This window comes from Rhinopithecus roxellana, chromosome 14 (assembly GCF_007565055.1).
Source record: "Rhinopithecus roxellana isolate Shanxi Qingling chromosome 14, ASM756505v1, whole genome shotgun sequence".
NCBI classification, from domain to species: Eukaryota; Metazoa; Chordata; class Mammalia; order Primates; family Cercopithecidae; genus Rhinopithecus; species Rhinopithecus roxellana.
Window position 1 is genome coordinate 42,123,360 of NC_044562.1, and position 24,135 is coordinate 42,147,494.

The 24,135-nt window shown below is 36.4% G+C and overlaps 1 protein-coding gene across 2 annotated transcripts in view; it reads left to right on the top strand.

Annotated features, from left to right (window-relative positions):
- TMEFF2 (transmembrane protein with EGF like and two follistatin like domains 2) overlaps window positions 1-23,581 on the top strand; it is a 250,244-nt gene extending 226,663 nt beyond the window's left edge. Inside the window, exons 8-10 of one of the 2 annotated variants that reach the window (XM_010388767.2) lie at window positions 16,564-16,687; window positions 18,829-18,987; window positions 22,172-23,581. In XM_010388767.2, the coding sequence (XP_010387069.2) occupies window positions 16,564-16,687; window positions 18,829-18,987; window positions 22,172-22,184 (296 nt within the window). In that variant the 3' untranslated portion in view covers window positions 22,185-23,581. The remainder of the gene's footprint in view (window positions 1-16,563; window positions 16,688-18,828; window positions 18,988-22,171) is intronic. The other variant, XM_010388766.2, reaches the window with a different exon arrangement.
- The last annotated feature ends 554 nt before the right edge of the window (window positions 23,582-24,135 follow it).

Here is a 24,135-nt window from a genome sequence, read left to right on the forward strand (position 1 = left end):
ATAATTAAAAAAAAAAAAAAAAAAAGCTGGGCATGATGGTGGATGCCTGTAATCCCAGCTTCTCAGGAGGCTGAGGCAGGAAAATCACTTGAACCCGGGAGGCGGAGGTTGCAGTAGCCAAGATCACACCACTGCACCCCAGCCTGGGTGACAGAGTGAGACTCAGTCTAAAAAAGAAAACAAAAATCTAACGCAATATTTCTTAGCTTGGTGTATAGTAAGGATCTCACTGACCTCTCCAACTTCATTTTATCCCTCTCTCCACCACAGCTGGCACACTCTTTGTTCTAGCCACAAGGCTGTTTCCTGGAACACTTCTTTCCTGCATTTGTCTTTCTCTCTGTGTTCAGTCAGTCAGAAGCTCTTCCTGGGCTATCTCTGACCAGCTCTTTCTCATCCTTCCTTTCCTCAACATAACTTTTTATCACCTCTCTAGTATCCACGCTACTATTCTGTATCTGAGCACCCTATTTTTTCCTGTGACATTTCTAATTTAGATGTTGGTTTTTGTTTTAGTCTATTGTCTATCTCACTCTCTAATATGCATGCTCTTCCAGAGAGAAACTGTCTATTTAACTCACCACTGTACATACTATACTTGTAGTATTTAACACATAGAAGGAAACCAGTCAATATTTTAAGTGAATCAATATTATTGGTGAATTAATTAGGTGTGGGTAGGATCAAGCTCTAGTAAATTTAGAAACCTCAAGAGAGAAAACATGTTTCTTACCTTTTCTGGATCCAAAGGGCTACATAGTCACACATCAAGAACCAAAAGTTGTGGGTCATGCTATTGGCAACATCAGTCAAAGCAAAAGTGAGGGGCTCTGTTGATTTATCAGTGTCATATTTCACTCCCACCTCTGAACATACCTATTTTGTGATTTTTCTATTTCAAAATTAATGGTTCCCTATAAGCCCAATTCTAAATGTTAGCCATTTTACTTCTATGAACAAGATAGATGTTTGATTCTCTCCAAATTCAAATTTGTACATGTCTTATAACCCCTATTGATTTCTTGAGTGGTTAACCATGTACTTAGAAAGGAGTGTAATTATATACCTGGAGGGTGTTAAACCTGTTAAAAGGTAAATAAACACTATAAGAGTACAAGGTACCATTTAGTTAATAACTAATCTCCAGCCCTAAATGATGACCATGTGGAAGTAAACTGTTTAGACTCACATTGGATCCTTAACTGTTTCTAAAGTAGTTGTTTGCACTCCAGTTATCACTGACTAGAAATTAAGGAAGTGCCATAAGCAAGTCAGTTGTTCAAAACTGGGAAGAAAAAAAAATTAGTCTTAGCTACACATCAGCTCTTAAAAACATAATTTTGAGGATGCAAATGCAATGAATCAGGGGTACTTTGACTTAAGTTTAAGTTAAGGTGATCATACAATTTATCATTCATTGTAGGAAACTTTTGAGAGTAAAACAGTACACCATTAATAATTTATGCTGGGAAAATAGACATAAGTAAACCAATCCAGGTCACATCCTAGCCGAAACCAATCTTCCGGCTGGCTTTCATTGACTGCATTTGGACTATTAAAAGATATACTTTATCAACATGAGTTTGATTGGTAAATGGTTACCAACCATTTACAAACCCTAGTTTTTCTAGGGCTGCTATAACAAAATTGCCATGAACGAGGAGACTTAAAACTACAGAAATTTGTTATCTCACATTTCTAGAGACTAAAAGACTAAAATTCACGTATTAGAAAGGCCACACTTTCTCTAAAGTTTCAAAAGGAGAATTTTTCCCGGGCTCTTCCAGCTTTTGGTGGCTCCTGCATGTTTTGATTTCAGTGGCACATCTCCAATGTCTGCTGCCATTTTCATATGACTTTCTGCTTGTGCGTCTTCACTTGGCCTTCTCTTGAGGACACCAGTCATGGATTTGGGGCCCACCCTCAGTCCAGTAAGACCTCATTTTAAGTAGTTACTTATTTCCAAATAAGATTACATTCTGAGGTTCCAGGTCAATGTGAATTAGGGGTAAACATCGATCTACCCAGGACAGTAACCAATGAACTATTGGTTATTATTTTACCAATCACTAGATATAATATTCTGCTGATAGAAAAAAAAAGTAATGCTGGGCATGAAAAAAACTTGCTCATTGGTATTGTTGTGTCTCTTTGACAGGTTAAATAGAGGGACAACCCGGAAATCTACCATGGATCTTCACATCATTAAAAGTTTTATTTTAGGCAGCATTATCACTTTCAATGACAGTCTTACTGTGCTTAAACACAAAGATATCTGATGCACTGACATGTACCAATAGATTGTTGAGAAATACCAAAAGTCATTAAATTCCTCAGGGCTTATACTGGGTTTGGAAGTTATTTTTAGCAAAACCTATAAAATTCTTAGAGTGATTTCACGACTTTTTTATTGCCAGTTTTATTTAGAATGCTAATTTAACATGTCAAACCCACCTTCAGAAATACTCATAGGGCAATCAGCTACATTTGTTTCTTAAAATAATTTTATCTTGTCCTTGACAATGAGAAGAGATGGTATACCTTCTAGTTCTTTCAATGAGAATCGTTTACATTACTTTGGTCAGCTACCATCAAATGGCAGTACTCCAGATTTATAAATTAATTCAAATCTACACAATAAATTCTCTCCTTGCCATTTCTGGGCCATGACATCATTCAGGAGACATACACAAACCCATCAACATTTGCCTATGCTTGACCTTTCACACCATTCACGGATATCCTTTGTCTTTCATGATTAGCAACACATTTTTGCTCTCCATATTTTACCTTTTGCTGAAGGAGACTGAAATATATAGGAAATATGGCTTTTACCTATGCACCTAGTCTTTTTGTACTGGAATATATACTTTATATTGAGTAACCTTCTCTGCCATATTGCACCTTACCTTGTCACCTAAGGTAGGGATTGGTTGTACCTTTATGGACATTTCACTGAAGTGGTAATGAGCTGGCTCTTTGATGCAAACAACCAGGAGCATTAATTTTTTCAAAGCCACCACACTGAGGTAGAAGTGGCTGCTAAATATATCTCCTATGCCTATAATATTCATTTATTTACTCATTCTATATATGGAACACTCACTTTGTGTCAGTCTCTGTCCTAAACGTTGGCTATATATATATACACACACACACCATATATACACACACACATATACACACATGCACACACACACACAAACATACATATATATATACACAAACATATATATAAAAACCTGGAAACAATACACAGTCTCTGCCCTAAGAGAGGGTATAATCTAGTGCACAACTTTCTTGTGTGTCCTAAATAGGTAACAGGTGTGTTAGTGCAGCGATCCACCTTAGCCTTCTGTGTGGCTTGGGTGGCTAGAGCCCCAAGGCTGATAATGTCCTCTTTTTACCAAAAACTCAATGTATTTTTTTCTGTATGTATGGTGATGTGAAAAATTTGGAGGTGCCGTAATCTAATGCAGTGTTTCCCAGAATGAAGTCTGATGGAATAGACGCACAAAATGTTCCTCAAAAGATCAGGGAGTTTCCATTGAGAAATGAGTCTAGGAGCACTACATAATGCTTATCCCCTCTTGCCATTTCACAGTATAAGTTAGCCTTTTAAGGGCTCTGAGGAAAGCAGCAGTAAAGAAACCAATATAATTTGGTTTAATCCACTGTATCCCAAATTTATTTGACTACAGAACCCCTTTTTCCCATGAATTCTGCTACAGAAGTAGTCATGCATCAAAAGAGTTCCCCTCAGGAAACTCTGGTCTAAAGAGCATGTCCTATGTCCATAAGGCTGCAATTTAGAAGCACAGGTGGCCATTTGTCCTGCCCCATGAAACCAAAGAGATATTTCTCACCTTCCGCCTCTTCTGTTCTGCTGTCAATACCCACTCTTCGTTTTATTATCATTTATCTCAGTTGCCACACGAAACAAATAGTAATTTTGCCTCCAATTGTTTTCCTCTATTTGTCTTCTTTCCTGCCTCTGTTACCTTTCTTGTGGCTTCATCTTTTCCACGGACTAGCTGAGCTGATACAGAGATCACCAATGGCCCAATGCTCCTTTACTTTCATCTGTAAATTGAACAATCATAAACATCGGTATAATCTGCACCTTTTCTCAGCTGTGTTATCTGTTCCTATATTTGAGAGGATGCTTCATTTGCTTTCACACAGGGTGTTCTTGTTGTCAATTCTGTTAGTTATCCAACAGAGTCATTAAAAAAGCCTGGAGATTTGAAAAAACTGGTCTCCAAATATCTGAGAATTAACAAAATCCAGAAATCTCTCACAGATGTTGGCACTTGTTACAGGCACACAGCCCATTCGTGGAGTGGTGTGTTCTCAAAAGAGTCAAAGACATTCTAAAACAAAGTGAGTTTTCCAGGCTGACGACGAAGGGTAAGGAAGGCTTGGCAAGCTGGGGTCCCCCGAGGACTTCCCGTAACATACAAGAGTGGATGCGGGAAGAGCAGCAGAGGGCAAACCATGGCTCACCCACTCATAGACCACGGCGGGGACTGGCACTTTACAGAGAGGATCTAAGACAGACCTGGGACCAGAAAGGTGGACCACTGTAGGACAGTTATCAGGGGAAGGAAGGGGGATCCCCAGGATGCAAGAAAGCCTAGCATCAAGTAGCCAAAGCCTGCGAGAGTTAAGAAAAAATGGTGACATGAGGTCAGGACCACCAGGCTGAACACTATTTGTACGTCAGTATCACCTAGAGCACTTTTTAAAAGACAGATCCAGGCCCCTCAGCTGGCAATTCTGATTCAGCTGATCGAGACCAAAGCCTGTAAATCTATTTTTCACAAGGGAAGGAGGTGAGTCTGCACTAGAACAAGAAGCATTGCCCTTAAAATGAAAATTTTAGTGTACTATAATTTTCATTTTATTTTATCCTTAAAATTCACTATTTGTAAGAGATCATAGTAGAATTGTGTTCATACAAAACTCACAGATTTATATATCTATATACATACTTCTGTGAGGGGTATCAGAGCATCAGCAGTGCCTTCTAAGATCCTGTGATGTCCAAATGCAGTACTAAGGTGCTGTACCTATACTGTAGCTATCTACTATTTCTGAACTGGGTAGTTCATTAGTGTTTAGAATTAAACATTAAACTTAAATATTCCATTTAAATAATAGAAAACATTTCTAGCTATTAGAAGCACTTTTACTACCAATTTTATGGAACTTTTTAGTTTCCTTTTTTTTTTCCAGAAGTTCAGTTTTATAGATAATTTTCCATTACTTCTAGTGTCTTTTCTCAAGCGCTTTTGAGACTGTGCTCAAAAACAGCCTATTGAAGAGTAAAAGCTATACCTCTGCTCCTTAGTTTAATAAATTATAAAAACCCCTCCAGTTCTTTTTAGAGTGCTCTTGTAGAAAACCAAACTGATAACTAGGTTTTATTTATCATAGTATCATCAAGTATATCTGTACTTCTAATTTTGGTGTTTAGCATCTATTACCATAAAATACTTTTAAGTTTGAGAATAAATGCATGGTTTTATTCAGAAGCTGGCAAGTAAGGAAAATGTTTTATTAATTTAAAACACTAGTTTCTATTTTGAAATTCATTTGCCTGTTTTTTGTTTTTGTTTTGCTTTTTTAAATAAAAAATTCCTTCTGCCCTGAAAAATTTCAATATTCTTACTTCTGGACAATGCTATGCACACAGTATGAATGGCCAAATTAGAATCTATTAATTCAGAATTGACCATACATAGTTCCACTGTGATTTTTGAGGTATGACATGCATACAAATGACAATGTTTCCACCTAGAACGAAAGTTCCCATACTTCAGTCTTTAAATGAAAGGGGTAATAAATGCTTCCTTTCAGAATCACACACATCCCTGGCTAACAGAAGTGAAATTATTTTAAAAACTCGATGATCTGTTCATTTCTCCATTAGCCTCACGAGAAGCTGTGGAAAGAAGAAACCACATCCCCTTCTCTGACTGCATTTCTTCAGGATCTGCAGCTACTCTCCTCTAGCAGATATTCTTTCATAAGGCAGTTCTTACAGTACCCCTTGACATGCCACCCTCACCTACAAAAAGCTGTTCACATGAAGCAAAGTTAAGATTCCTTTTTTACTGCTTTAACTTTTGGATATTTTTCTGGAAGCTTCCAAATATCAGTAGAGAAACCCAGGGAAACATTCCTTTATTTTAAAAACTATGTGTTTATCATCTTATTGTGCTATGTTCTGTGCTGCGTACAGAGACTACGCGATTTTTTTTAATCAAATATATTACCACCCTTTAAAAGGGAGTTTCTGAACTAACGTGACACACAGACAAGTAAACAATAATGAAAATTTGGTATGGACAGTGGCGGAATAGGAGAGTGGTTTTAGGTCGGAGGGGCAGTGAGCCCAGACTGAGGAGACAGAAGAGAACATCGCAGAAGTTTCTTAGAGGAAATAATGCCAGTGATGAGACCTGCATGATGAGCAGGACTTAGGTAAATGAAAAGGAAGGAAAGTGAGCATTCCAGGCAAAGGGAATAGCATATGGAAAGTCCCAGAGGGGAGAGAGAAATTTCATATGATGAAATGTAGGAAGATGCAGAAGAATTGCAAAAGATGAGAATGGAGAAGCTGGGACTAGATTCTGAATTGCCTTCTTAGTATTGTTAGCATTTGGCTCATTAAAGGAATAATAAGGAATAACGAGAATTATTTCTTTGGGAAGTTTTAAGGGCAATCATAATGTACTCATGTTTTCCTTCTAGAAAGATCACTCTGGCCTAGTGTGGAAAATTTATTTCGAGAGGGCAAAATTGGAGGCACGGTGATTTTCTGACATATGATCTGATTTTAGTGAGTAGCAGTAGAAATGTAAAGAAATAGACAAGTTTGGGAGATCCTTAAGAGGTAAAAATCACGGGACTTGGTGATTTACTCATTTAGAATTTAAAAGTGAAACCCAGATTTCCAGTTTGGTCAATGAGTAGATAAATATCCCTGGGATAAGAAGCAGGGGAAGGAAGTGGGAGAAGGATCTGATGAGTTTGAGGTGCCTGGGAGACCCTAGGAATGTTGATATATAGATACGAAGCTCTACAAAAGTGTGATCACCTGATCACCTATAAAAAGGTGATCTGGGCTGACTAATCAATATTTGGAAGTCAGAGGCAGTAAAATGACAAATAGAGGCCTTGGGTGAGGATGAGTGCTCTCAGGGAAAATGTTTAAAGTGCAACAAGAGAAGAGCCTTAGGGAAGTATCAACATTTAAGGAATCAGTTGGAAAATGGGAGCCTACACAATAGACTATGAAGGAGCAACCAAAAAGAACAAGAAGTGGGATGTGTGTGATTCTGAAATGAAGACTTTATTACCCCTTTCATTTAAAGATTGAAGTATGGGAACTTTAATTCTAGGTGGAAAAATTGTCATTTATATCATGGAAACCCAGGGCAGAGAGGGCTTCAAAAAGGAGGACGTGGTCAGCTGTAGTGAATATTACTGAGAGATTGTGATGGCTAAGGCCTGAGAAGAGACTACTAGTTTTAACAACAATGTTGTTGGTAACATTGGTCATAGTAGTTTCTCTGAAGGGGTGACCAGAGAGCTGCAAGAATGAGTAGAGGTGAGTGCAGAAGTGAAGAAAGGGAGCCGAGACAACACTTGTAAGTTTCACTGTAAATGGAATAAAGGAAACAAGAGGTCTACCAAGGGACATGGATTGAGAGGGCCTTTTCCATTTTTATTTTAAGAAGGAAGATACTTGAGTGTGTTGAAATGCTGATGGAAATGAGCAAAGAGTGAGGGAGAGTTGAAGATAAAGGAACAAAGGGAGATAATTGATGGAAAGCCCTTGAGGATGATAGAGGGGTTGAGATTCATGATGGGTTGGCCTTAGACAAGGTACATGGGTTACAAGGCAAAAGAAAAAAGAAAAGAAAAGAAAGAAAGAAGAAGAAGAAAGAAAGAAGGAAAGAAAGAAAGGAAGGAAGGAAGGAAGGAAGGAAGGAAGGAAGGAAGGAAGGAAGGAAAGAAAGAAAGAAGAAAGAAAGAAAGAAAGAAAGAAAGAAAGAAAGAAAGAAAGAAAGAAAGAAAGAAAGAAAGAAAGAAAGAAAGAAAGAGAAAGAAAGAAAGAGGAATTGTTTTTTAGGGTAGCAATAGATCTAGGTGGGATAAAGAATCAGGAGTTATAAAACACAAATGATAAATAAGATATGAAGGCCAGATGTTGTCGTGTATTTTAATAAGTTCCTAACTATCATACTATTCATATTACACTGGAAAGAGCCCTGACTTCGACAGCACTTCTGTTTACTAGTTGTGTAAATTACTAAGACAAGTAATTTAACTTCATTTTCCTAATATATAAAAAAAATGGAAATTTTATAAATCTACCTTGAAAGCCTATATTAAGGAATACATTTTGATCATGTTAAGTCAGTATTAACACAATGATGGTCCTGTTGTAAGATTCTCAAGCAACTGAAAACATATTTACTATCTTCTTGTCTTAAGAATCAGTTTTCTTGGTTGTCTTTAGAAGATAATAAGCAAAATCACTGGACTGATAACCAATAGCTTTAGCATATGGATACACAACACATAGCATAGTGCCAGACACATAATATCTACTCAAGAAATATGCAGATAATAAATTACTGAAAGACAGCTTGGGGGTTCTATCTATGTTATTCAAACCTTTGCTTTCACTACATTCCAGTAAATGCTCCAGCCTCAATCCTCTTCACTATCTGCTAGTTAGTCACTTCAGGGTCACAGAAGAAAACAAATACATCACCTGAGGAGGTTTGTCTTGACTATTAATCCATTTTTGCACACACAGCCTACAAAGATGAAAATCGCTTGGCTCACATGGCCCAGAAGGCTAGAGTAGATGGGACCTGATCCGTTGCTTGTCTCCTCTGTTACTTAGTGTCATTTTTTTTTTTCTCTCTCTCTGTTGCCCAGGCTGGAGTGCAGTGGCCGGATCTCAGCTCACTGCAAGCTCCGCCTCCCGGGTTTATGCCATTCTCCTGCCTTAGCCTCCCGAGTAGCTGGGACTACAGGCGCCCGCCACCTCGCCCAGCTAGTTTTTTGTATTTTTTAGTAGAGACGGGGTTTCATCGTGTTAGCCAGGATGGTCTCGATCTCCTGACCTCGTGATCCGCCCGTCTCAGCCTCCCAAAGTGCTGGGATTACAGGCTTGAGCCACCGCGCCCGACTAGTGTCATTTTTAACACTGTCACCAATGAAGCTCACTAAGAAAGGATGCCTGAATTAACCACAAGCAAATAATTTTGGTCGAAAACGCATAGATTTAGTTCAAGACAAAAAGGAAGAGAATAAATATATTCTTAGCATAAAATGGTTTCCCACATCATTTTCTTTCTCTAAAGTTTATAGCAAACTTTGTCTCCTGAGAACAGCTTGAAAGTAAGGAGATGCTGAGGGGAAAACTCAGTGGGGAGAGCTGCAGCAAATTGCCCCAGATAAGCTTAAGGCAACTCCAGCTCTGGACTCCCAAGACGCTAATGAACCATAGATTCCTACCTCTTCCCAAGGCCTGATATTTACAGAAATGTTGTCAAAGACATTTAAAGTTCCATAAAATATTGTATTTTTAAAAGGTCTTCAAACCAAGTCCTGTAAACCGATGGGAGTTACCCACTTGCTGAGAGTTAATAGGCTCTTGACTGAGTGGTGAAGTTTGAAAAGGACCATTAGAGACAGAACACAACTTCTTCCAGCGGTCTGCTCTCTTCACTCTTCTGAGGGCTCTGCCATCGAAAGCCAGGCAGGGCATTGCCGAGTCAAAAAACAGAGCAAACAACTAAGGAGCTACTTATTTTGCTCTTAATAATAAAATGTTTTGAGGTCCAGGATTTCTAACTAAATCTATATGAGCCTTTTTATGCCAAATTATTGAATTATAATTGTATTTGGATGTCATAAGTGAAAATGTTGCATACAAGTTTTTCTCGCAAGATTTCACAGATTTTTCAGTATTTATCTATGTAAATATATTACAAGTAGAAACTGAGTTAATAAAAGCCCATGCAAATAATCATCCACTATTGTTGCATTTCAATTACTCCAGTCCCCAAATTACTATGTATATTTGAGATGCTGGTACTTTTTCCAATTTAAATTCTAGCAATTCCTGAATCGTGTCATCAAGGCCTTGCCTGAGAATGCAGTAACATGAAAATTAGTTTTCTTACACTTTATTTTAATTTTATGTTCAATAAGAATATTTATAGCATATGCAAGCAATGATAAGGATAATCACATTTCACATTTTATATTAGTACCTATCACTGGTGGAATGAAGAGGAATTTCTGTTTATTTGCATCCATCCTGTTCCCAACCCATACCACTGCCTTACTAGCAAAGTTTCTGATCCAAGTAGTTTCAATTATTTTTCTGAAAAAATAGAATAATGTTCAACTTGCAGAAGAAATGTTAAATTTGTAGCAAGAATGTTGAAGGACATGGTGTCTGTTTTGAAGAGTTGTTTTCTAAGTCTTTAACAGAGATTAAATAACAAGAATGTTATGACTGGTTCCCTGCTCTTTACAAAACTTGAGAATTGATTGTATCCTTAAATTCTCTGTGTCCCTCACGCTAGGCTGTCACTTTTAGCTAGCATTTTTATTTGAGTCTGTGTCCCAGAAGCTTTAAAAAGGAGAGACTCTTCTATTCATCCATGCCTTAAAGAAACTATGACAGCAGGTGAGGCTATTGTGGAATGTGTTAAGTTGCAGGAACTCAGACTTCATTACATCCAGAACACATTCAACAGGAATGCTTTTCCAGTCTTTAAAAACTTCGATCGCAACTCAAGCTAGATATGAGGTTTTACTGCCTCGTATGTTTTTTTTTTTTTTTTTTTTTTGAGATGGAGTCTCGCTCTGCCGCCCAGGCTGGAGTGCAGTGGCCGGATGGATCTCAGCTCACTGCAAGCTCCGCCTCCCGGGTTTATGCCATTCTCCTGCCTCAGCCTCCCGAGTAGCTGGGACCACAGGCGCCCGCCACCTCGCCCGGCTAGTTTTTTGTATTTTTTAGTAGAGACGGGGTTTCACCGTGTTAGCCAGGATGGTCTCGATCTCCTGACCTCGTGATCCGCCCGTCTCGGCCTCCCAAAGTGCTGGGATTACAGGCTTGAGCCACCGCGCTCGGCCCTGCCTCGTATGTTTATACCTGATAAGATAAGGAGAGGAAATCATAAGAATTGTATATCTTCTTTGAAACCAAGTCTAACCAACAATGGGGACAATCGTGACTTTATTACTATATTCATAAGTTATTTGTGTCCCAGGCACAATGTAAATATAAGGAGAACAAAACAGTTTTTCCTTTTCTAGTTAAATAAAAGTAGTTTCATTTTGCTTTGGAGAAATGGCAGTAAGTAGGGGAAGGGGAAAACTAATTACAAAACGTGTGCAAGAATGTGAATATTTCAATACCGGGGTTTCCCTCTACTGTCATTACATATAAAAAATAGCAAGATTACATAAATATATTCAAAATTGAAAATTTTTGTTTTCTATAAAAGTATGACACATTTTGTGGGCCAACAGCAAAAGATAGTTGAAAAGATAATAAACTAAACTGTAATACTCACATGCTTGTGCATGTCGAGATCATATGGGATGTTAAAGCATGATTTTAAAAATTGAATTTAGGTCCACTAAACAAAAGAAAGGCAATACATTACATAGTAAAGGTTCTCTCTGCTAGAATGTCTGAATTACAGACACAGTCAAAATGTAAGATATTTTATACCCTTTCAAAAGGTAACATGTTCCATAATTAAGGCAAAAGTAATTTATTTTGTTTAACATATACAAATAATATCTCTATTTCTCTACATCTTTCTCCTAGCATATCAAAAATAATATTCTGTAATAAATGTTAGTAAATATTGATGATTAATCATAAGTAAATATTAGCAATAGAAATAAATGTTACTTTCAGAATTCAATGAACTTAGAGTTCCGAAATAATCTAATCAATATACATTAACAGTCTACAACATTCCTGAGAAATGGCCACACAGCTTTCAATACCACCAGAAGCCCACTACTTTACAATGGAACTCATTCTCCTATTGAACAGCTCTAATTGTTTAAAAATATGCAGTGGAGATCTGCCCCTGTAAAACATCCACTAAATTCCTGATGTTTCCTCTAGTTTAGGATCTTTTCAATTTACTCAGAAATGCTTACACAGAATCAGACTCTTCTGGACGAATCAGTGGCCTAGGAATTTGATTACATTTGAAATAAAGTCCTAATTAAAGTGGGGCATTACCAGAGAAATATCATTTGACCAGCCCCCAAAGGCCTCGCAGACTATGGTGAACTATGGGCAGGGTCTAGTTCTCTGGTCTATACAACAGAAGTTTGACCTTATAAAACTTCAGAATTGAGTGGACTGAAGAAAGTTAACATGTAATCCCCTCAAAAAATAAACAGAAATTCGGAACTAGTCAGTTCTCTCAAGTGAAATATGTAACTGTTAAATGGGTAAGATATTCATGTTGTTTTGTCAAAGCCATTCCAATGTGAAGGCTACATAGAAGTCAAATTATTTTAAGAATGACTAGGCAGTAGAGCATCAGAACAAGAGAAATGGGTTAACTGAGTAAATATTTAATAGCATCAGAAACTAATAACCTGGTGCATCTGTCTCTGCACCTAGGACTCTGCGTTTGCTAGTTCAGGTTGGTTTTTTAAAAAACACCAAATTGGGTGGGTGCAGTGACTCACGGCTGTAATCCCAGCACTTTGGGAGGCCAAGGCAGGTGGATTACTTGAGGCCAGGAGTTCAAGACCAGCCTGGCCAACATGGAAAACCCCCATCTCTACTAAAAAATACAAAAAGCTAGCCAGGGTAATGGCACATGCCTGTAGTCCCACCTAATAGAGAGGCAGAGACATAAGAATCACTGGAGCCCAGGAGGTGGAAGTTGCAGTGAGCCAAAATCATGCCACTGCATTCCATCCTGGGTAATAGAGTAAGACCCTCAAAATAAAAAACAAAAACACACCAACTTGGAAAGCACTTGGATAGAAAATACAACCTAACTTTCAGAACTTCTTTGGCCAACCTTTAATCTTTGTCCAAAGGGAAACATTCTTTTTTATAGAAATATGGATTTAGTCAAATTTTACACTGTAATATTTCTGCTTTGATCCATAATGTGTTCCTTTGATAAATTAATTATCTAAACAACATCTTATTTTCAGCTTTTTAGGGAAAGTAATACAGGGGCAATGGTAAACACATACATACACACGCGTGTACATACTGGACTGTATTGATTTAAGTCTGAACTGCTAAATCTGGCTTTGCCCCCTTTCTACCCACTTAACCTTACTTGACTTGCAGTAAGGTCAGGCCTCACCATTTGCCATTCTCTGTCTCTTTAGCTTTCCCTGTTTCTTTCCCTGCAAGCACCAGGGTAGAAACAATATGTGTAGCTGTACTATAGAACAGCCCACTTCAACAGCTCTTGACCGAAGTGTTGACTAGCAATGGGCATGAGCCCTATTAGCTCTGCTGCAAATAACTCAGATTATATCAGAAATTGTTCTTCAAAAGGTCAGGAACTCTCTAGAACAAACCATTTATAAACATTTAAACAGGAAACTAGTTGAGGATTTTAAACAGAGACATGAAGAGTTTCTACCATAGCCTCTTATCTATTTTAGAAGAAAGAGCACAACCCTTACATTAAACCTCTTTTTAAATGGAGGACAGAGAAATCAATGTCTAAATCATAAGCTACTGAAGGAAACATGCAGACTTCCAGATATATATATATATATAATTTTTATATAATTTAGAATGTTTAATGCTGTGTTATTGCTTAATACCTACTATACATAAACATTAAGATCACAAACACTATGGTTCATATACATGTTTGTTTGGATATTAGATTTCTGTGTTTCTACTTTTCTTAATATACTAAAATCTCATTTCTAAAATATGTCTATTCCATTACTAGCAGTGGTTATATATTCAGGTTTTCAATCAACTGATTTGCTTGTTTGGATTGACTATAAATTTGTTGACATATATTGATGATTCCTCATTTTCTTGCCCAGAGATCATTTCTTCCACTCATTTATTTTCAGTCTCTCTGCTTTCTTATTTGACAGTATCCTATGAGCAGCATAACAGAGCACTCCAAGCTCATAAGGAATAGTGTAAACTGATTACCAGATTTGGATGGAAACTATTCCCTGCCCATGTGATCACCCTGGCTGGATAATGAACTTTGTGAAAATATCCATGTCTTACCACACTAAGGCAACAGCCTCGTTCAAACAAGCTCTTATTTTTCCCTTATACTTCAGTTCATAATTGTGAATATGGCACGAATCCAGAAACAAACTGTCAGTATGGGATGAGGTACAGTGTTAAAAATAAAATAGCCTAAAAACTGGATTTTCACTTTTAAAAATTCTTGATATTCTTTTGTAACTGACAGAAAGAAAAATAGTCCTAATAAGATGTGTTTGAAAAATACTATAGCTGAAAAGACAATGTATAACTGACATTTAGGGAACTCACAGAAAATTTTCCTGCATGCAGGTGTTCAGAAGCACTGAGGGGTTACTAATGAACCCTAAATAGAAGTGTCAAATAGTTTGTTATGGGAAGAAGGTCCAGAAATAAAAGTGAAAATCAGAGCTGGTTCATTACACCGGCAATGTGACTGGCAAACCCCACTGCTAACGTCTCCTTTAAACCGCAGGTGCATGGTTTGAGTGCTATAGTGTGTAGCCCCCAGCCCTGGCACAGAATGAACACAGCCTCCTCCATGGGTTCACAAATTGCCCTGTTTCCATATTAGTCACACGTTCCCATGTGGGAAATTTCACCCAACACTACCACTTTAATTTTGGTGTATTTGCTTACTGCAGCTGCACTTGCTACCAAAAACATCATACCACAAAATTCCAAAGTAACTTCAAAGAAGAGGGAAGAAACCAAACAAGTTCTATACATTCTTAGTTTTCTCCATGGAAGTAGTTTGTTCAGTTTAATAGCAGTTATCAATGTGGAAATACTGTAATTCAAACAAAAAAAAAATCACCAACCATCCTAGCTAAAGAGACACAGATAAGAAACAAACTAATGATTTAAATGTCATCTACAGGCTCTCTAGTACATTGATGGTAAATCCCTTACAAATTTGGGTGTGTAACATAAAATATTGCCCATCATAATGATGCATATAAATATCTCTATACAAGAAAGCACTATACATATTTTACAACTTTTTTCAGACTTTAATGTTTTGCAGATGGCATCTGGATCTTAAAGATGTATAGATATTTTGCAGCTCTGTTTAATCATAAATAATACATTTGTCTGATTCATTAATACCAGAGGCATGTTTTTTTCTCCCGATGAATATGCTTATCATCCATGACTGCCAATAATAAAAACCTTTATATGGAAATAACCCATTTCATAAAAATAGGAATTCACTTGCCACTTTCCATTCCTGCTGACTAATTACTAGGGTGTTGAAGAGTACCTGCAGATTGAAGAGTGTCTTCAGATTGAGTTCATAAAAGCTATAGTTCTCATGTGTTTGGGCAGAAATTTTCAAGAATGTCATTTCAGATTTAGTGAAAGCTCAACGCAAAAGTTTTATCATGAAATGAACATATTAAGACTCAAAAGACACTTGAAGATGGCATTACAAATATGAAGCAAATGTATTTGGACTAACAAAGGTCAAAAAAATTCAAATACCTATGAAAACATGGCAAAACAAGTAGAATATGTTGTAATGGCACGCAAAAAGTGTTCATTTTAGTGTTTATTCTTTATTGTGAGTTTAGGCTTCACATAGCATTGTTAATATAGGCTAAATATGCATTTAAATATATTTATAGTATCCAGTGTCTACTATGTGAATATCTACATAAGTTATTTTGAAATGACGTTTTCTTATTCAATAGGTTTATTTTGGCAACAAAAAAAAAATGTATGGATGCTAGTGAAAATCATGTTTGCAGTAGATTTTAAAAGCCTCAAAGAATACATTTGTTGAAATTTGCATTCGGTTTGAAAAATGTGTGTTTAACAATTGAACACAGCCATATTTTAACTTTTAAGCTCTTGTGTTGCGAAAGTATCAAGGTATTACAGCAATTTACTCTTAAGGACATTATGCTGGGCTTTGAAATTTAAAAAATAGGATATTTCTTCTTGGAATATTTCATGATCAATGTACAGTCCCTATGCGAGGAAAATTAAAGCTGTCTGACAAGTCCTAGAAACACCACTAGCTGTTAAAGACATAGGAAATTGCATAAAAGCATAAAAAGCACTGGGTAATTTTGCAAATTTCATCTCTAAACACAATTGTAAAGATGTCTGTCTTTCAGTTCTTTCTTCCTCTTATTTCTGAAGCATAGCCCTTTAGTTCTTGCCGTTTTAAAATCTTTGCCTACCATAGCTTTGCTTCTAAATGTACTGGTTGATCTTACCAGGCTAAAAAAGTATTTACAGGGGGTGCTTGCTTTTATCTGTATTCGCAGAGAATGCTAACAAATTAGAAGAAAGTGCCAGAGAACACCACATACCTTGTCCGGAACATTACAATGGCTTCTGCATGCATGGGAAGTGTGAGCATTCTATCAATATGCAGGAGCCATCTTGCAGGTAACATTTTTACTCGTAAGCATAGTTAATGTATAAAGTTAATATGTAGAAACTAAATTGTGATGTTTATAGAAAATTGGTCGACATTCTTCTTGAATGGGTGATCAGCAACAAAATTTTTCTCTGCTTCTCCTGTGCATGTATACACACACACACATACACACTAAAAAATGTATATATATGTGCACCTTACACACTCAAGTACTATATAACACATTACTAAACTCTCCTAGTAGAATTTGAAATTGTACTTTGTGCATTATAAGCTCCTTAAAGGTACCAGTTCCTCCGTATTACCTCTCTTTCTCCTGAACACAGAATTGTGCTTGGCATGTATCAAGTGCTCAGTAAGTATTTGTCAGACAAATGAATGGATGAAGCCTCATGTATTTTAGATAGCATAGTTGCTTCTCAGAGTTCATCTCTTCCTAAGTCCTTCAGGTCTTCTCATAAATATCATCAATCCTTGTTTTGCTAGGCATTCACTATTTTCTATAGATCTGCTCTCCCATGGAGCCTTGCAAAGTGAAATCATTAGCTATACCTCCACAGTTTCAAACTCAGTAGAGACACAAAGAAATTGCCTATCTGGATTCAGTTTATGAATATAAATACTGGCCAGGCATGATGGCTCACACCTGTAATCTCACACTTTGGGAAGCCGAGGTGAGAAGATCACTTGAAGCCAGGAGTTTAAGACTAGCCTGGGCAACAAAGGGAGATCCTATCTCTAAAAAAAATTTTAAAAATTAAAAAAAATAAAATTAAAAATTAGCCATGCAGGGTTGCATGCACCTGTAGTCCCAGGAGCTACTTGAGAGCTGAGATGGGATGATCCCTTGAGCCCAGGAGTTCAAGCCTGCAGTGAGCTATGGTCACACCACTACACTTCAACCTAGGCAACTAAGCAAGACCCCATTTCTTATATATATATAAATATATATTTATTTAAATACCTCCTGTGTATTCACATCTAAAATATAATTATTTCAGAGATGGCAAAGCCAAAATGAAAACATAATTTATTTTTATTTTTATTTACATTAAGTACAAGTGACATATGATGAAATAGGTTGTATTTTCATTTACAACAGAAGGTTTCTCTCTCTCTCTCTCTCTCTCCCCCTCCCACTCTTCCTCCCTTTCTCCACCCCTCCACCTAGAGCTGTCTTCCTTTCATGTTTTCCCTCCACAAAATATACTAGCACAGGCCTTCAGCTGAAGTCAGGCAGAGTGAACAAAACTGAGAAGTTACTCCTGCTACCCCCTCACTCCCCAGCAGTGTCGTTATTATTAAACCCTTCCTGGCGGAGAGAAGAAAATTCTCAGGATGTAGTTATAAGAAATTCAAAGTGAAGTAATAGAATAGTTCCACAAAATCAATGACATGTTGATCCCCTTTAAGTATTGTTTTCTTATGAGCTATTTTCTCATTTCATAGACACATGCTAATTTTCATATGTAGATTGTCTACCTGAGCTTTCCACAAGGGTTGAGTGGGAGAGGCAACATTCATTCTCAGATGAACACTACCTCGTCTTGTTTTGCAGAACTATATTGCCTACACCATACTTACTTTTCTCTAACAAAATTTGACTCTATCATCAGCAGATGATTTTTTGACCAGAAAATCAATAACTCATCCTATAACTCTGATCCTACTATTTCTCAACATTTATTCTGACAATAGCATAGAGAATGTTTCATCCAAAACAAACAGACTAATTTTTATACCCATGTCATCAGAAACAAATATTTTTTCAAGTAAACATGTTGACTTGGGTTGATTAAAGAGCAAATTAAATAACATGTAAAGCTCACCTTCCAGAAAATATAGAAATAACAGTCATTCTTGGACATGTATTATCTCTCTATATTGTCACCAAAAACAAATTATTGAGTAATCCTCCTACCTTTGAAATTACTATCATAAATGTAAAAAGAAACCACAAATCTTATAACTGAGAAACACAAAGAAATCTTATTGAAAATAAGTAGTTGTGAGCCATAACCACAAAGTAATATTCATTTAGAAAGGGACACAAAAAGCCCTAATTTTGTGATGAAAATAAATGCCTATCGATCAACTATAAAAATGAAGGCAACAGCTACAGGTAACTGGGCACTATAATTTCTTCCAGGTGTGATGCTGGTTATACTGGACAACACTGTGAAAAAAAGGACTACAGTGTTCTATACGTTGTTCCCGGTCCTGTACGATTTCAGTATGTCTTAATCGCAGCTGTGATTGGAACGATTCAGATTGCTGTCATCTGTGTGGTGGTCCTCTGCATCACAAGGTCAGTAACAGCACTTGGTGGCTACCCAAATGAAGGGATATATTGTTCCTCCTTTATTTAATCAGATCCCTCTGAGTTGAGTTCCTTCATGGACTCTGTGGCCATCCATTCTCTATGGGTCCTATGTCCTTAGCTTAAGAGTATTTGAATAGCCAGTGGAGTAGTACAATAGCATATTGGGGTGGTACAAATTATTTTCCTTAATTTGCCTGATGATAAAGATTATTTATTTTTACTTACTTGAATTAATATCCTTATCTACCTGGATCGGTATCCTTATGTACCCGAATCAGTTTTAACATGTCTTGGTATAATAACAAACACATTTTTATCTGAGGATGACAAAATAGTTTTCAGTCACAAAATGCACAAATACATGTAGTTGTACTTTTATGGTAAATGAAAACCTTAGATACATAAAACCATGCAGCAAATATCACAAAAAACTCTTATATCAAATTCCCAGCCGAATCAAAAGGCAATTGTTTCCTGGAGAATCAGGTTGAAAGACACAGGGGTTTCCTTCAGTTTCAACAGAAAAGAAAACCATGATTAATTAGCAATGTCTGACGTTGGGCTTGGAGTAAAGGAATGAGGCCAGTACTTGCTTAATTTCATTAGCATACAAACCAATGGTAACCAAGAATTGGACTTTAAGCCAAATGCATATCATTTATGTTGTGTATAACCAGAAAAGTCATTGAAGATAGTCCTTACTGACTTGATTTCACTCTTCTATAAAAAGTTCCAAGGAAGATTCTAAGATTTTCACCAAATTCACAAGGCTTTTAGACTTTCTCCATTTGTGCAGCTCTCCAGTAAATCAAAATATTTCTCTAAAAATTGTTTTGAACAGATACAAAAATAAGAGAAAGTATCATATCTTTAGAAAATAAGGGCCATAATACATTTCAGTATGGTATTGCACTATCTTCTTTGAGGAACAGTGTTGCATTTGCTCTTGAAAAAGACAAAATGTGGTTCATAAATCCTCACCTGGACTAAAGGCTTAAGGGAAGATCATCGACTAAAGCTTTGGGCTGCTCTAAGCTGAGTTGAGTTCATCAGCTCAACTCTCACGTTTAGATGCCAAGTGATTATATTAAAATAGATTCTGGGGAACATAAAGATAACAAGAATCCAAAAATACTGCATATAAAAAGAAAAAGAAAAGAATCTAAAACATAGGAAACTGTGCCATATTACTCTAATAGCTAACCAATATCAGTACATGAAAAACAAAACCTATATTTAAAGGATATAATCTCAACAATGTGATTGCTACTTCGACTACTGACACAAATGCAAAACTAAATACTTTAGCAGATGTTTTCAATTCTGTTATGAATCACAGTTGCATTCCCATACATAATAAAAACAACGGAAATATACAGGGTCCTTTCCTCATGAGAAATTGTGTAAGCGTATATTATGTGTGTGTATCATATATATGTATACACATATACACACATATATATGCACATTTAATAACATTACAGAGAAGGAACAATTATCTCCGCTTTCAAGATAGAGACCCTGAGGTAGAAGCTGGCAAATTGCTGACTTTACACAGCTGAGCAACAAGGGCAGAAATGGGGTCCAGGTGGCCTAGTGCCAGAGCCTGGGCACTTCACCATGCTCATACTGCACCGTATCTGGTAAGGATTTTGTGTATTCTGATGCTCAAGATTATCTAAACTGAATTCCAAATTAGAGTATTTTTCCAAGGCATATGGACTTATTCATTTCCGTGTTATAATAAACTAAAACCTGTCCTCAATTTATTGGCTTTTGAGGGGAAGACATAGCACATAAACTAAATTAGTATTTTGTAATGCCTTTTACAAATCTGCCTTAAGTCCATCAAACCTTCTAGAGCCTTTCCAGGATTCATACTAGTCAATAAAGCACACCAGTTCCCAGTGTGGATTCATTTCACTCACTTGAAAACATTCTGCTTTGAAACCAGACTTTCCAACTAGGCTGTCTGTCTCCAAACCCCAGAAACCCTACTTTCCTGATGACCTGGCCGTATTTGTCTGTCAAGACTTATTTCAAAATAGGTCTTGCTGAAAGATTTACAAAATTGCAGCAAGCAGAAGTCCTCCCATTTCCTTTGATTTTTCGTCTTCCTCATCTGGTCTCTCCTGTCTTCTGCCTCTCTCTTCTATCTCTTCTCCTTCTTTCTACTTTCTTTAAAAAAAAAAAAAAAAAAAAAAAATTCTGTTTTGCTTTACTATTTTAGCCAAACACCTGCCCTCCTCCTAAACACCACATGTGTCACAAAAAATATGGACATTTGTAGACATGTTTCAAAATGAAAAGAGTTACCCTGTTGAGAAGTTGGATTTTTGATCCTTTTATTTCTAGCTCCCATTTGCTGGGAATGTGATTTCAGCTCCATGTTCACTTTAACAGATCTATCCTCCCTCTAAAACTATACATATATATATTTATATACACATACGTACACACACACACATATATACATAAACCCACATATACACACATGATATATATGTGTATGTATATTTATATATTTTATATATTCTGATACTTCACAGATTATAATAGAATTTTATGTGAACTTTCCATTATTCTCATTTGCATAGTCAAAACATTTTTTGCTACAAGAGAAAAAAATACTAGACCAGAGATTTTCAGATAATTTGACTGAATATTAGATTTTTATAGATGCTAAATAATTGGTACCAATTTACGTCCCTAATTTATACTATTAAGGTACAAAAATGATATTAGGCTGGTCCAAAACAATGTTCCTTTCCATTACATATCAGATATTAACAGTTGGCTCATTCTCTGCTGGTTTGATAGAATTCAAATTCATAACATTGAAAAGTCAATATAACATTCATTCTTAAGACATTTAAAATATAAAATTGTTGAAGACCTTTAAAGTGAGATAAAATGGGCTCACGACTTGCTTGATTGCATTGTGCTGAGTCATTCTTTGTGCCTTAATGAGTAAGCAGTTAAGGACAAAATAAATGTCTTCCTCTTCAGCTTCTGCCTGTGTTCAATTCCCAACAAAAACTTAAAGACAACTGCACAGAGAAGCAAAATAATTTTTCCAAAATAATCCAAGTTTCTACTAATGATAAATTCTTTCATCTGAAATGTTTTAATAATTTGCTTAATCCACATCTTTACTCTGTGATTGTAGGACCAAACTTTAGGTAATAGCATTGGACTAAGATTTGTAAACTTTCCAACCTTCTAGGAAGTGCCCCAGAAGCAACAGAATTCACAGACAGAAGCAAAATACAGGGCACTACAGTTCAGACAACACAACAAGAGCATCCACGAGGTTAATCTAAAGGGAGCATGTTTCACAGTGGCTGGACTACCGAGAGCTTGGACTACACAATACAGTATTATAGACAAAAGAATAAGACAAGAGATCTACACATGTTGCCTTGCATTTGTGGTAATCTACACCAATGAAAACATGTACTACAGCTATATTTGATTATGTATGGATATATTTGAAATAGTATACATTGTCTTGATGTTTTTTCTGTAATGTAAATAAACTATTTATATCACACAATATAGTTTTTTCTTTCCCATGTATTTGTTATATATAATAAATACTCAGTGATGAGAAAAAATTGGCATTCTTAAATTTGCGGTATCTCATAACTGTAAATATAATCAGACTAGTACAATCTGTACAGCTACCAATATTTCATGTTTCTTCTCATCTTGAGACAGCACATTAGTTTGTACAGGACTCAGTGGCTAGGTTTTGAGTGATTCCAAGATCAAGGGAAATGATGGTTATTGGAAAAGAGAAAAAATAATTTACTTTATATCAAGTGAGGATAAAATATTTCAGATCTTTGAATCATCTCTATTTCATCAACTTTCTTCCCTGGCCTTCCATTTTCATCCCTAGAGCAGAAAGATCTCTGGCATATAAACTAAATAAAAGAAGAAGGGGAGGGAAAGTGTTTTATAACTCATAAAGGAGAGGGAAATAAGATATTGGTTTTTATTGGGGAAGTAGCTTAGAATCCCCCAGTTAAGTGCATGTATCTGAAGGATACTGAACAAGTTACATACTAGGTATACACAGAGTGGCAAAATATATTCCATTTAGGTGGGTGGAATTACCAGGGGAAAAACGTAATAATACCATTAAATGTGAAACACCGAAGTCGTGATTTCTCAAGAGCACCATACTATATTTATAGTATATAGTCCTTTGAAAAGAAGTTAGAATCACAACCAATACCCTACGAATAGTTTTATGGCTAATGCAGCACCGTAATTTGTAAGGGATGATGACAATATTTCATGAAAACAGAGATATGTTTTGAGCATATATATATGGTGAGGTAAGAAAGAAGATTAATCCTATAGCATCTGAAAGACCTCACTAGGAAGTTGGTATGGATTTTTGTTTGATTTGTGCATACAAATAGGTATCACAACTTGGTTTGGAAAAAATAAGCTGTGAAAAGTCTCAAGGAATAAGATGAAAATAAATCAATTATTATCATTTAGCTCTGCAAAGCTTTCCATGGCTAACACAGTACATTGAAATAAAGCTCTCTTTGTCTCCTTCAAATAACCTGTGCGTGGACTTTAAAAAAAAAAAGGACACTCCAAATATCAAATCAACACATTCTGAATATAAAATATTCAGTGAAAAATTATTTTCTGAAGTGATGTTTAAAATACTCATTAAAACATAAATAAAGGTGACAATCTAAGTAGGATTTAGGACTCTGAAAAACCTGGTTTTCTAGATTAGTCATCACTGTGAAAAGTGTGACTCTATTGGCATAACCATCACTCAAATGTTCCCATAAATCGGCCCTATGCCACCTGTACAAGACAAATTCCTTTTCACCTTCTTTGTGGAAGTTTAGTTTGGTTAACAGATAGAAAGATGTAACGAGCCAGGGTCTCCTTCGTAAGATTCTTGTGACAAAGAAACCCTCCTCATAAAGGAACAGGAAAAAATGCAACATCCACAGAGATTTATAGAGATTAAAAGAAACAATTCCACTAACTCTTGCTTGTAGGAGTGTGAAATGATTTGATTTGTTAGATATGGACGTGTTGCTGTATGTGAATTTTTATCAGATGATCATAAACCTATGTCCTTGGAGTTCATAA